At 43.6% G+C, this 14,412-nt stretch overlaps 1 protein-coding gene across 1 annotated transcript; it reads right to left on the reverse strand.

The window, feature by feature from the left end:
- Positions 1–752: 752 nt before the first annotated feature.
- ube2h (ubiquitin-conjugating enzyme E2H (UBC8 homolog, yeast)) lies at positions 753–14,208 on the reverse strand. The gene is made up of 7 exons (XM_061667743.1): positions 13,924–14,208; positions 4,793–4,869; positions 4,423–4,497; positions 4,303–4,342; positions 3,684–3,736; positions 2,606–2,734; positions 753–2,512 (listed from the first exon to the last, which is right to left on the reverse strand). The coding sequence occupies exons 1-7, from the start codon at positions 13,974–13,976 to the stop codon at positions 2,388–2,390; spliced, it is 552 nt and encodes a 183-aa protein (XP_061523727.1). The 5' UTR covers positions 13,977–14,208; the 3' UTR covers positions 753–2,387.
- Between the last annotated feature and the right edge of the window lie 204 nt (positions 14,209–14,412).

Here is a 14,412-nt window from a genome sequence, read left to right on the forward strand (position 1 = left end):
CAAGAATGCAGATTAAAAAGTAAAACAAAGAAAAAAAAATCAAAAATTATCAGTACTTCAAGCATGCATCTAAAAAAAAAAAAAGTAATACAATTACCAATACCACAAATAGGTCTGTGTATACGATAAAAGAATACAGATTTTTTTGAACACATTGAATGTTTTATTAAAAAAGAGAGAAGTTATAACAGTATATTTTTTACACCACTATTTATGAGGTTATATGCCTATTCATGGAGAGCATTTGTCCTGATCTTTTTTTTTTTGACAAGCATGCCCACTTCACAATGTCAAAAAAATAAAAATATAAAAAGAGGGGGACAGAGGGGAGGCCAAGTGAGGGGGGTGGTGTGAATCAAACCAAGGATGCACCTTTTGGGTAAATAAAAATAAAACACACTAGGTAGCAAAGAGTACATGCTGTGTGTATGTGTGGGCCTGACATGTCCAAAAGTGATGGCACAAGTAATAACAGGAACGGAAGGTGTGCATGCAAGTGCACAACAGGTAGACACTGTGCTGAAAATACAACGGAGGCTCTCTGAACGCAACACAAGTCAACTCCTTGTCATGTGTCGAGGTACACTTTTCAACCAGGGCCACTGAAGACATTTTACTTATTTGGTTAGGTAATAAAAACCTAATTCAGTTTGAAAATGAAGATTCCTCACGAGATGAATTAATTCCAATTAATTTACGAGATACAAAGGCATTTGTTAGTTGACTTCTGAACACCAACAGCAGGCTGAGGCTGAGTATATGATCACTTTATTACCCAGCAGGTGCACAATGCTTCTTTAAAAACAAAAGTAGGACTTTAACATAAACAGAGCTGTTTTTTTTTTGTTTTTAGAGGATGCAAATCATAAATTCTTTTTTGGGCCACTTTTTTCCCCCCCTCTCATCCAACAACCTTTATGTGGGATTACAGAGGTCCAGCACAATACTGCACAAAGGTAAAACCAAGAATTCCAATCTGAATTACTTTTAAAACAAAAAACTCTCTTCAAGGAGAAGGGGATTATTCCATGAAGTTTACAACATTGTTGCTTGGTGATTAGGATTAAGAATGCAAGAAGAAAAAAAAAAAAAAAAGAGGAGAGGTTGGGGGAAGAACATTTGGTGGCAGCTTCCAGAGTAAATTAGAAAGCTGAGAATCTGCATACGACCTTTTTGGGTTATCCTGAGTGGGCGCGGATACATAAATCAACATTAAAAAAAATAAGCCTGCATCCTGCTACACCGAACCACTTTAAATGTACCGGAGATGCAACACAAACGTGGTGCCTGCTTTCATTTTTGCCTCTCATTTCTGATGAACTACGCTAGGAAACATCTGTACAAATGAAGCATCTTATACATATCACACGACAGACGCCAACTAACTATAAAAAAAAAATAAAAAAAACAGACTAAAGCCATAGGAATGCTATCTATTTGTAGAACTTGCAACCCAGAACTAGCTATATGTTAGCATCCATCTACGTGTAGATTGTCCAGAGAGGAAGAGAAGTACCAAATGTGCTTTTTTTTTTTTTTTCTTGATCGCCTTCCTTTTGTTGGTGTTGGTGTTGTTGACGAGGCACAGAGAAGGGAAAGTTGAGCTGGGATCCGCACGACTGCATTCTCGGAGGGGGAATACATTGCGAGGTCCTCTCCGAGCACTTGGACTGCCATGTTTGATACTGTAGACACACAAATGCTGGGAAGAGGGCGGAGAGAGAGGGAGAGGGAGAGGGAGAGGGGGAGAGAGAGAGAGAGAGAGAGAGAGAGAGAGAGCGAGAGGGAGGAGGGGGGGGGGGGAAAAAAAAAAAAAAAAAAAAACCCAAAAAAACTTCCAAACATCTCGTCTCCTTCCCTCCTATGTTGGGATTAAAGTGGGGAAAAAATAAAAAGGGGAAACCGGATCGCCAGTGGTGAAATGTGAATCCAAATTGCACTCAGAGCAGTGACAACACGCTTGATGTTTGTTTGGGTAACATAAAAAAAAGTGAGTAACTGCCGAACCGGCATCCAAAAGCGGCATCACATCCGTCCGTGAGCATGGTGACATACCCTGTGCGTGATTGTGCGTCTCTTGTTCAAATACTGTCTTTGCCTGCAGCGGGCAGCGCCACAACCCCTTTGACACACACACACAAGAAAAAAAATAATGGGGAGTAGGATGAAGAGATGCCAGGAGGGGAGAGGAGGAGGCTAGATATTCATAAAAATCCTTGTTTAGTAATAATAATAATAATAATAATAAAAAATCAAGGTGTTTAAATATGAATATTATAAGTCTGCTTTGTCATGGGTTAGGAAATCAAATATAGTCTCTATGGGTGGGGGGGTGGAGGGGGGTGGGGGGGGGGGGGGGGAGTGCAGGAGGACGACGATGTCCACCACTACAACTCCATGTCCTGGGCCTCGTCCTCAGAGAAGTCGGACATGGAACTTTCGGACGAAGAGTCGCCCGCCCCCTCCTCTTGCTCCTTTAGCGCCTCCTCCGTTGCATATTTCTGGATGTACTCTGCACACACAGGCACAAACGACAACACGTTACAATGAATTACCTTAAGAGAGATATTTGATGGCTATTTCCCCCCCACCCGCTTCTGCAAACCTTTGATTTTCTGCTTGTACTCCTCTGGCCTGTGCAGGTACATGGCGGCCGCGTCTCCATTCAAGGGGTCGATGGGGTTGGGGTAGGCCAGCAGCTGGGGCAGGAACGACTCAAAGATGTTGGTGAGATCTGGCGAGCACGGAATAAACAACCACGTCAATACGTGGGGACCTCCAAAGTTGAACTTGAAGCAGGTCTTAAAGTAACATTTCAAATCCTGACTGTCGTACAAGAGAAGTTATCCAATGTATAAGTCGACTAAAATAAAGTGGCTTTACTCACCCTTTGAAGGCCCCTGAGAAAATGTGCCGTTTGTTGCTTCTCTGCTCAGTTTCCTGCTCGTCATTATCCACTATGCTTTCAAACTGCATGCTAGTATGTACGTTAGCAGGTGTCTTTATAGCATAATCACCAAAGTCCTTTTTAATTTACTGTCACAATATCAATGAAAAATACCAAAGTGCTTGATAAAAATTGTGTTTTGTCTTCTGTCTATATAGATTATCGGTCATCCAGGCCATAGTAATCCACAAAAGTTGAATCAAGGCAATGGGATTAGACTAACCAAATATACAACTAGCCCTGCATTTTATGGATATTATGTACTTTATATATTTAACAATGCATTAGAGTGTTCAACTGTATTCATGTTGAGTTCAAGTCATCATAACTAGAAAACTAACACTGCTAAGGTAAAGTTAAAAATGATATGAGGTCCTTCCATTTAAGAGCACCTGCAGTTCTGCTCTCGTCTACTAGGCGTCGCCACTGAGGACCTTTGTGAGTTGTGGGGAAAACAAGCACTTCCCCAGTCAAGCCGCTTGTGTGGCATTGTCCTGCAACAGCTGCACAACTTCCGCAATCATTTCAAGAAAGATGGCCGGCGGCAGTGGTAAGAAGGGCCTTGAAGTTGACCGCCATTAAACCATCTCGACCACAAAGGAGCTCTGACCTTTCTTGGCGCGGGTGTTACCTCTTCAGTATTCACCTCTCCCCTTGCTAAGAAGATTAAGGCAATGTGGCAACATACACACACACACACACACACACACACACACACACACAGCCGTACACTCACCATAAAGGGCTGTCCACGTCTGGTTGATGACATCTAAACACACCGTTCCCGACCTGGATTGGAGCAGGAGAAGGCATGTTGTTAGAAAGGACGTGGCTTTCTACATGCAGTGGCTATAAAAAGTCTACATACTTGTGCAACCACGTGATCTCAGTTTATTTTTACTTCCCGTCATTTTTCCCCCAAAATGTAGTTTTACAGGTTATAAGCCACTCTAATGATGGAAAAAGTTTGAAATGATTCATCTTGGTGTCATTGTTTTAAATCGCAAAAAAAGCTGGCATTTGAACAGGGGTGTCACTACACTACTGAAAAACAAAACAGTTCTTATGTTTCACGCACGATCAGCTCGTAGAATGGCCTTTGTGGACTCAATACTGCATATTTGGATCCCATTACATACACATTTACTCATCACTTTCCTTTTCCCCCTGCAAATGGCTGCTAGAGCTACACAAGTGTGTCAGTGGGGTCGTGACAAGGACCTGCCGTCATGGACCACGGTGTCTTTCAGAGGATCTGGCCCTCTAAGCGCTGGATTAATGAGGCCCAGAAAAACAACCCGCTCGGCCAAGATTCGCAGTTTCCTTCATTCATTGCCGGTTGTGTGTATACTTACGCTTCATCGATGTTGGGATGAAAGATCTTGTTCATGAATCCTGAAAAAGGTGATCAGAGAGAGGATAAGCTTAAAAAAACAAACACATGAAACTGTTACATTGGTGGCGACCCTCTTTACCTATTGATGGCGATTTGAACGGGTATTTGTCAGGCAGATCCACTCGCACCTTCCACACGCCGCCCTCGTACGGCGCTGAAACAGAGCGGGAGACGCGCGCGCGCGCACACACACACACACACACACACACACACAGAGTCAGAGGACTTTTTCATTTCCTGCGTTTCCCATCCAAACTCCCCTCAAAGCCTGGCCGCCCTCCTCAATATACTCAGGCAGGGGGTCAATATAAACTTGAGTTCAACCGCTTTGTGTTCCACTTGGCAGTTAATGACTTGCACATCAGATGTCGTGTTTATCATCGAGACAAGGGCGATTAATAAGCAAACAATATTTATGTGAAAGCATATAAAAGTAAGTATTTACTTACTTCCCTGTGGTCCGAAAAACTTCACTACAAACTCGTTGAGTCCGCTGAGGATGGTGACTTCATGTTTGCTTTCGATGCTGATAGGCTGTTAAGGACGATAATTCACAATCAATAGCCACTGCATTGCAAACATAAATCAATGGTTGTTGTTTTTTTGTTTTTTTAAAGTGACTTAATGAAAGTATTAACAAGGAGACGCCATAAAGACCCTTGAGCAGCACACACAGTACCAGCTTGCTTGTCAGTACTGGTCGAGTGTGTATCCCATTAGCTTTAAGCGCTGACCCCTCTTGCCCCTCCCAAAGGGTCAAATCAAACTGAGGGGTTATTTTAAGATCTGGCCAAAGCGAGCAAAATCCCTGACCCTAGCCAGCTAACGTGTCACTGCTTTTGGACCGGGTCCAGACGCCAGGCCGCGACATTCTAAGGAAGTCAAGAGATTGGGACATGTTAGCATGGTAATCTCTTGCCAAATGTGAAATCACTCGTGTGTAACACCCTAAAGTTGGGGGATGGGACGGACCTATGAGAGAAAGCTGCAAGGCGAGGTGTGGTTTACACCATCAGTGGGACTTGGCAAACAGTTATTACGCTCAGCTGAGAGACCCTTGTCAAAGTGCCCAGATCATATATACGAAGCAATCATGAACTTTTAGGTCAACCGAAATGTGCAAACAAATTAATGGGAGGGCAAAGGTCTTTTACACTGCCTGTAAAATCTGTCATTTTCTGCCTTTTTCGACATTTTATTGTTCTGTATAAACAATATTGTCCAATGCTGGGACTTGAGTGTGAAGTTTAATGCTGGATGCCATGTATCTGTGTGAAAGTACACACAATTGTGGCACATTTGCTGGATTCTGTTCAAGATATGTGTATTAAAAAGGCTTAAGAGTGACAAGTTAAAGTACTTTCAAATAGCTTCTTTAAGTAAGGTACATTCATTATTGTTTGGAAGCTACGACAACGAATTATACGCTGTGCTACACCCTCACTCTCCCTTACCTTGGATTAGTATAGATAAATCATAATCTGTGGCTTGCACCGAGTGTCATTATCTTTTCATCCAAACACACACAACGTCTGACCGAAACAGAAGCAATCCCTCATCTAAAATGTATGTGCCAAACTTCATAAGCTTCTGAAAAACATGTGGCGCACTAGCTTTAAAAAAAAAAGAAAAAAAAGAAGCCTGACAAACTACTTTCTCTGCTACAATTAAACATTTATCTCTCACCGACCACAGTTTGACTTTTTCAAAGAGGTTCCAGGGTATAAATATGCTGCAAATAGTGTTTATGCATGTGGCGTAGACAGTCTTATTTTCATTCCTTAAAAATATCCCATCTTGACCAACATCTTCCAAAGTATGGAAAACAAATATGGCAGACAGGCACTGTGTCAAAAGGCAAATTACATTTCTTTAAAACCACCTCATCTTCTGTTTTCTTAGTTTCAAAATGAGGGATAGGCAAATTGCATCATTGTCTCAATCACAGTGACACACCACATTTCAATCACACTACATCCCTACAAATATTTACTACCACGGAAAGCAATATCAGTTTATAAAAGTCCCTTCTAAAGTAGCATTTATAACTGTGACCACCAGCTGACATGGAATGGAAGCTTTAAGGCCTTATCCAAGATGCTGCTCCAGCAGGAAAAAGGCAGCAAATGAGAGGTTACTGAATAACATAAAGGACTGCTTGATGTCCCCCGAGCGACTGAAGAACACATCACGTGATGGCCGAAAGCGAGCATGTAAAGGCATTGCTCATTATGCACCGCCACCGCGAATGCACTTTAGCTGAAATCAAAGATGAAGGACTGCAGTGCTCCAAAAGCAAAAAAAAAAAAAAAACGGGGGCAGAATAAGGTCAGCCAACAAAGCTGCGAGCTGAGAACAGGGGGGAATGAAGAGAAGGTGAACGAGTGATGGCAAACGGTAGAGAAAGACATCTTCCCTTGAAGGCTGAATGACATCATCGCTTTGCTATGCGGCCTATGGATGACAAGTCAAACATTTCAACACGAGTCAAAAAAGTTTCCACTTCAGTATAACTGTGTCATGACAGTTTTAGAGAGGATCCTGCAAATAACAGAAGGATTACAGAACCAGAGTGGCCCCGATTAGAAGCCTTAAGGTACAGAAATAAAATGATATACTCCAGTGAACGTATTTCAAATATTCCATCCTGTGTCTGAAATTGTTCAGCCACGGTGTTTGAATGTGTGAGGACATGATCGGCGTGATATTTTTAGAAACACCAAACTGAACCCCGACAACTCAACGGCAAGTCCAAACAAAAGCAGTGGTAACCAGGCAAAGGGAAAATAAATTGACGAGTGTTTTTTTTTTTTGCAGCTCTCTGAATACATCTACTAGCAGACACAACTATTGGGTTTAAAAATACTAAAATGTCTCAAGAGTTAACTACTTGAAGTCGCGCATAGGTGATGGAAGACAGCCAGGGTTTGCGGGTTAGGGCGACAACGTACAATCACAAGGCCTTGCAGATGAAAAGCAGGAAGTATCGCAGTTGTCCACGAGCATGCGAGAGCTTCCTCTTCCAAAAAAAGATAGCAGCGACATGTCTACTGGAATGAAAAATGGAAGCGAACGTGCTACATACAAACAAGCTACCGACACAGAGATATATACTCGCAGAAAAAACATCAGCCTACCTTTAGGGGTACAAGGACCTGAGGTGGTACATACTGTATCTTGAAAATTTTTGGTACAAGTAACTCTAGTTGTACCCAACCTACAACCCTACGGGGTACATTAGAGTAGATCGTACAATTAGGGACAAACTCTACACTCTGATTTGCTGACACACACATCACTCACCAAGGCCAGGCCCCGCCCTTTAAAGCCACAAACATTCAAAGTCAGTTATTAAAGCATAGAACGAGAGGGCACGACCCCAAGTGGACGACACTACCTGCACCACACACACACACATTTTATTTAATAATGCAAAATAAATTTTTTATCCCATTACTCATTAATCAATGGGATAATCATTAGAATAATTGATTCTAAATTGTTCAACATCTGCAGCCTTACTACCTATAAACTTTGTTAATAACAATGACAGATGCCGTTAAAGCCTGTTGTGTTATGTCAAACTTGAGCTAAACTGAAACTACAGTTCAAGCAAATACAGTATCACGACAGAGTGGCTCCGTCACCTTCCACGGCAAAATTGACTCAATGCTCATCTGCCCCCCGAGGAGAATTCAATTTGCTCACATGCAAACGCATGCAGTGCATCTTTGGAATGCGGGACAGAGCGAGCTAAACAGATTACTCTGCGCCCTGCGCTGCCCTTCACTCAGCGTTCTGAAAAGCGGGCAGACCGGCAAAGAACAGTGAGGAAGAGTGCCACTAGTGGGAGTTAGACTTAATTTGCCATCCACAAACCCACCTGACCATTCGCTCGCGTTTACGATTTACACCCAGATGTTTACAGTCAAACTCTGGTCTCAGGCGCCACTACTCGGAAGTGACAGTTTGGTTTGGTAAGAACTGTCCAGTTTGGTGGAAAGGGGGCTCAACTGTCAAACCCAAGACCATTTGCTAAACCCAATAATCTGGAGGGTCTGCTTGAAGGACACATATCCGCTGCAACGACACGCTGCCGGTTATTCCGATTCCCGAATGGGAATTGGACAGGTTTGCACAACAGCCGATAGTTTTATCACTGTCGCCGCGTGTCCCGTCTGTTCTCAGCTCACCCGGCTGCCTGCCGTCACCCGGGCAGCCGTTGTGCACAGCAAGAGGGCCAAGTCTGCACCCAGTTGTCCTCACTTTTTCTCCCAAACAAACCTTGCAGTGGAGCTCATCTAGCTGCAAGTACCTGATGTGATTATTTTCCTCAAGCGTTCAGGAAAAAACAAGTACCATAAACTTGAAAGTAGAATTACCGTTATTCAAGTAATACCGATAACTGCCAGTAATCAAGTTAGTTTCACATGTGACTGCAGCAGGAGCAGTGACCTGTATTGTACTGTTTTTTTTTCTCCTTTACTGTCAGTCCTCTACACTTCCAGCTCTGATCAAATCAACCCATTTGGTATCAGCATGTGTGGTCCATGAAAAAGAACCTCGCTGCAGGTTTTACATATCAATGGCAATATAGCCCCAATGGCTCAACGCTGATGTTTTGCAGCAATTAAGAGATGCACTGGATGCAGAAGGGACATTTTTCACTTTTAAGGGGAAAGAATCCCCCGCCAACTGTAATTTTGAACAAAACAACAGCTCCCCGCTCAATGCTTCATGGAAAACCCAAGCTATTTTAATAGCATTACCATGCAAATTCAGTCTCTATTAGAACAGGCCTGGCTGAGCCCTCCCTGTATGAGAGCTGCAGGAGCACAGCAATGCAAGGGCTCACGTCTTTGTCTTGTCCGGTGAGAAATGAAAGCCCACCCACCACAATCAAACGTGATTGCCTCTGCCACTCCTCCTCTCGATCCTTTCGCTGAATCAAAAGTGTATTTAAGGCAAAAGGGAGCACGGTCTGGCAAGTAAAACAAACAAACAATAGCATGGTTAATTATCGCAGCTCAGGAGAACTTCCAGTTTGAATCTGAGGCAACTGTATAATGAGCTCACAGACAGACGCCATGTTAACACGGACTAAAGAACAAGCAGGAATTTCAACACAGACATGTTGATGAAAGTGCTGATGAGCCTAAATTCTAGAAAGACAGATGATTTGATCACATAAAGATAAGACAGACAAAGGGTGATGAGGTCATTTGACACACATGACACACCAACACTGAGTTCACAATACCGACTTAACAGGGCCTGTATGCTAAATTAATGATCCAGTGTGCTTATTTATCTTGAATCCCTTGAATTGAAGAAGCCACGCTTGAGAGTGAATGGCAGAGGCCGGCTGAAAAAACAAAACAAAGAAAGGAACTTCAGTCCATCTGTTTTTGTGAGAGAACTCAGCCATGCATACAACCAGCGTCACTGTTCGTGCTGCGGGATTAACTGAAAGGGCCTCAAACCTCCTACTGGCTTCAGATGCCTTGCTCCTTGGCCAGAAGTACTGAACTGCTGTCATCATCCTGCCCGATGACGAAACAGAGCGCTCCTAAGGGCCGCTGCGCTCAGAGTGACGCGGCCGAACGAGACTTTAACAAACCACTACAAAAAAAATAGTATTGGGTTTTGAGGCTCCAAATACAGTATACTGCACTGTTTAAAAAAATTAACCACAAAAACACAGCACGAATGTCAAGGAAGAAGTTGATTGCCAGGAAACAGGCGATTAAAAAAAAGAGAGGATATTTTGAGCGGTTGCTGGCAATGACTGATCACCCTATTCACGGACTTGACCCGTAGATTTCGGTGACAGAGACTCTCCACGTTTTGCTTTCTTGCCACAGGTAAGTATAAAACTGAATATAGTTGAATTTTATTGTAAAACACAATCTATGTATAGTGTAGATACTGTAACCTTCTGCAACAACAATTACTGGCTCACGAAAACTAGTTACCAAACCCCGCACACCGCGCGACAGTTCAGTCGGTTTTGGCTGCGTGCCTCGGTGTGTGGCGGGCTGAAGATGTACTCATTTATGCTAATAATGAATGAACAATTAACAAAAAGGGCAGACCTCAACTCGTGTAAGTGCATTAGCAAGCACCTAATGAACTTTCTACCATGTTCTTTGATACTATTTAGGTAGCCTCTCATACCAAATACTACTATAAAGGCAAACGCTCGCTAGATCGTGATTTTGAGGATTACGACAGTGACAACGCATCATCAAGTAGGTTAAAACTAACCTGTCTCACAACTGTGTAAAACAAGCTCACGTTCCCTGTTAATGGGTGAACAATCCACCGCTTTGTGAATTTTGCTTCACACAATTGACATGAAGCGCCGACATCAAAGGATCAAAGAGCGACGTCGCTATTAACACTTGGCCACCACAAACCAGTTATCCATGGTGTAACTTTTTGGACACCTCTATCTTAAAACCCAAAAAGTCTGACAGATCCCGAGGCCCCGCTTTCACGTCTGTACACGTAATGAAAATCAAGATTAAGCGAGCAGAGCTTCCCCACCCGCTGATCTCACACGTTCATCGTGCTCCTGCCCAGTCAATCAATCAATCACAGTCTGACAACACCTGCCCTCACTCCCCTTCTTTTGGTCGTGTGCAACTTCAGCGCCTGTGGCTTGGACTTAGCCGCTGGCAGGAGGCTGAGGTCGCATTAACAACAAAAGGACTTGGGGCCGCTGATGCTATCCGGATGTCGTGTTTAAAGGAGCTCAACAATGGGGGCTGAATGACCAAGTGGAGAGTGGATAAAACACCGATTTGGCATTCAGCCTCAGGAGGGAGGTGGGCGAGAGAGCTGTGTGGAGTGGGGGGGGGCGGCAAACAAAAATGTTGAAACAGACCCCTGACTGAGAATAAATCAGACGCTTCAGGGCAAACCGCTGCATGGACACTTGACGTAAAGGATAAAGGATGCGCTTTGGAACGGTCGCACTCACCTTTAGGGACACAAAAATAACTAACAAAAGACCCCAAATGTGTCACGAGGGAGACCGGGGGGAGCAGTGAGACTTGGACCTCAACTCCCCACTGTGCTGAATATAAATTGCGAGTCGCCATGCTTCACAGAACTGCTAGACAATCATTTCCAAGACCTTCCAGCAGTGACTGAAAGGTAGAATACAATGTCTATGCAGCCGCTGTGAGATAATGACATTTCAACAGGGAACTAACAAATTCTATTCCCTGAGAATGGACCAGAAAAGTGCAGTTTACAGACCTGAAAAGGATCTGGTCCTTTGTTGGGCGTCAAAAGTTTTGACATTTATCACCAATGTAACAATCTCAACCTTTAACAGCATATTTCTAGGAATATTAAAGTTATTAATATTAACTTTGCATGAATCGCAGCAGAAGCGTATCTGTTCCGCCCCATTCTCTACTGCCAAATTCCACCATCCAGACACCACAACAACTCGCATTGACCATAGGCTTAAGTCCTTTGTGGTCAACCTATGCTCGAATTCCAGCAGCTGGCTGCTAGAAAGCGCGTGTAAAGCGAGCAGGCAATGAATAAGTGCAAATAATAGCAATGGAAACCTATAAAGTGAGCAACCTCAATCCCATATGATGAGGTGAATGTAAAGACAGTGGGTTTGACACATACAAATTTATATTAAAAAACCAACAAAACAAAAACATCCTCTCTCGAATTGTTAACCACACAATCAAAATTCTGCTAGCAATACTTGCTACAAGGCATGGTAAAATGTGCAAAATATATGGAGGGCAATACAAAACAATGTTGAATTCAATGTTGCAAAGGAGGTGGCGTCAGTTTAAACCAATTTTATTAAAATAGTACCAAGATGTCATGTGACTGGAATGTCAGCAGACAGCAGGCAATATCAATGGGCCTGGCTTTGGAACAAATCTCAGCGCTCAGATCCGGCCAAACGACACGCCGAGGTCAGTCCGACGCTCATTTTCAGGTATTCCCTCACGGTCCTCGCTCTAGATTCCCCAGCTCTCCGGTGGCTGCCGTGGCAAATTAAAAGCGCGGTATGCCTTTCTGGGTTTGGTTACGTAGTAAAGTGGGTGATGCAAGGACAAGATGGCACAGTCTGCACATGAGTCCTGCACATGCCAGTGAGGGGAAGTGAGCAGGTGGTGGGGAAAACCTGATTTTCTTCCCCCCTTCTAGGAAGAGAGGAGTTGCACTAAGGTTGTGCGTTGCCAGCAGGGTTAAACAAATCTACATTGACATATAACACAAAATGACCCTGCTTGATTACATACATACATTTCCCAGACAACTTTCTCTTATTAGGAGCAGCCCAGTGGGAAGGCACACATCTGACTAAGCTTTGCTGCCATCCCATCAGCTGTTCTAAGCACCTCCCTCATGTGCTTTTTGTCTGGTAACAGCCCACCCAATGATGAGGCTCCACTGTGCTGGGACAAAAACAAAAACCAAAAAAAAAGAAAAAAAAAAAAACTACTGTGCTTCGAGAACAGTACACGGGCTGGAGTGAGATATGGTGGACTAAAAAACTGTTCCAGCTGTCAGCACTCAAATAAAAGACAATAATAATAATAATAATAAAAAACCGAGCAAACATTGACAAAACGACTTGACCACAAGCTGGCAAGATGTGTGAAAAGTTGGCCTCGCGACACCTGCAGTGCACCTTCACCTGCCGGCCACGGGTCACCTCCATTGCAACAAATATTTCAATAAATGGTGATAAGAGTAAAAGGTACACGTTGGCTTGTGTTGCGTTTGCCAGGCGGCTCCACAAGTACATTACGGCGAGCCTCGGGTGATCAGGTGGCCATTTTGATGTTGAAAAACCGAACCAACAAGACTTGTCGCTAGCTCGCTAAGCTAACACACAAGCTACGAGCTAGCATTTCAAGTGACAGCTGCGCGAGGGCTCTTCGAAAACGACACCTTTTTAAGCACGCTCGTCAAGATCTCTATTAAAACACACAACAGGCAGCGCTTTGCCGAAGGAGTGTTGGAACAAAAGACAAAACAGGCAGCGTTCTCAGTTGACGTCCGCTGTGCATTATGTAAACAAGCTGGTGTTCCAACGTGTAAAAAGAGGCGAAATTTGACACAAATCCTCTTGACAGCAGGCAGGGCAAAGCCGTTGCAGTTCGGTTGTTTTATTCGAGCCTTGTAACGTGAAATGTGTCATCCACAAAATGAAAGGCATTCCTGTAATGGGCTGAGCAACGTTAGCATCTGCTCGAGCTGCTGCAGTTATTTTTGAACACAAGACCAGCGAGCTAAACAATAAACCCCAATGTTACGATAGTTTGGCGGTACAAAATGACACATGTTGGACGATGAAAGCTCGTAAAGTTAAATTGTCAACTAAATGACCTAAATGGTACCCAGGTTACATATAGGCTATGCTTGGATAACAAAATGTTGTTTACACAAACACTAGTCAGTGACAATGGAGGCTCTATGTGTGTTAAGACATCAGGACAAACGTCAATAGAACGTTAACTCGGATCATAACTCCACACACAAAAGTGGCCAAGGAGACAAATAAGGCTTGTTTATGTTGTAAAAAGGATACAGTTTCACCACGTCGGTGTCCATTCGCCTTTTGCCCGGACTTGGAGACGACATTTTTTGCTATTTCCACTGCAGAACACAGGCAGGTCAACGGAAAGCTAGCCCCCGACACGCTAGAGAGTCTAGCAAACGGCACTATCCGAAAGTTAACATTGGCTTGGGGAAATGTTGGCCGCAAACACTTCTTCTCGGCGTGAGCGTCTCCGTCCTACTCTGCGGCCGAACTAACGTTCAACAGACGACTAGCGTTCACTGCCTCTCAGCGCTCTGGCCATGGTTCTGACAAGCTGGGATCCCTCCGCGCATACGTCATAAATGCGCGACCGAGCGTCACCGTCCACGGACACATTTGTAGTTTTAATGCAGAGCAAACAAGACAACGTGATAACGGTGCCAGATGAAACGTGTTACTTTGTTGCAATCCGGTCAAAGACTGTCAGTAATGTCTTACTCATCATAACTTCAATTATCTTTTTCGATTAAGTAAAAA

Source organism: Phycodurus eques, chromosome 22, assembly GCF_024500275.1.
Source record: "Phycodurus eques isolate BA_2022a chromosome 22, UOR_Pequ_1.1, whole genome shotgun sequence".
NCBI classification, from domain to species: domain Eukaryota; kingdom Metazoa; phylum Chordata; class Actinopteri; order Syngnathiformes; family Syngnathidae; genus Phycodurus; species Phycodurus eques.

Bases quoted from the DNA above. Each gene is read 5' to 3' on its own strand.
- ube2h (XM_061667743.1), bottom strand. From the start codon at position 13,976: ATGTCGTCTCCAAGTCCGGGCAAAAGGCGAATGGACACCGACGTGGTG. The intron at 2,735-3,683 runs GTGAGTGTACGG...CGTGCTCGCCAG, and splicing joins GACGTGGACAGCCCTTTATG to ATCTCACCAACATCTTTGAG. The intron at 2,513-2,605 runs GTTTGCAGAAGC...CTGTGTGTGCAG, and splicing joins GTACAAGCAGAAAATCAAAG to AGTACATCCAGAAATATGCA.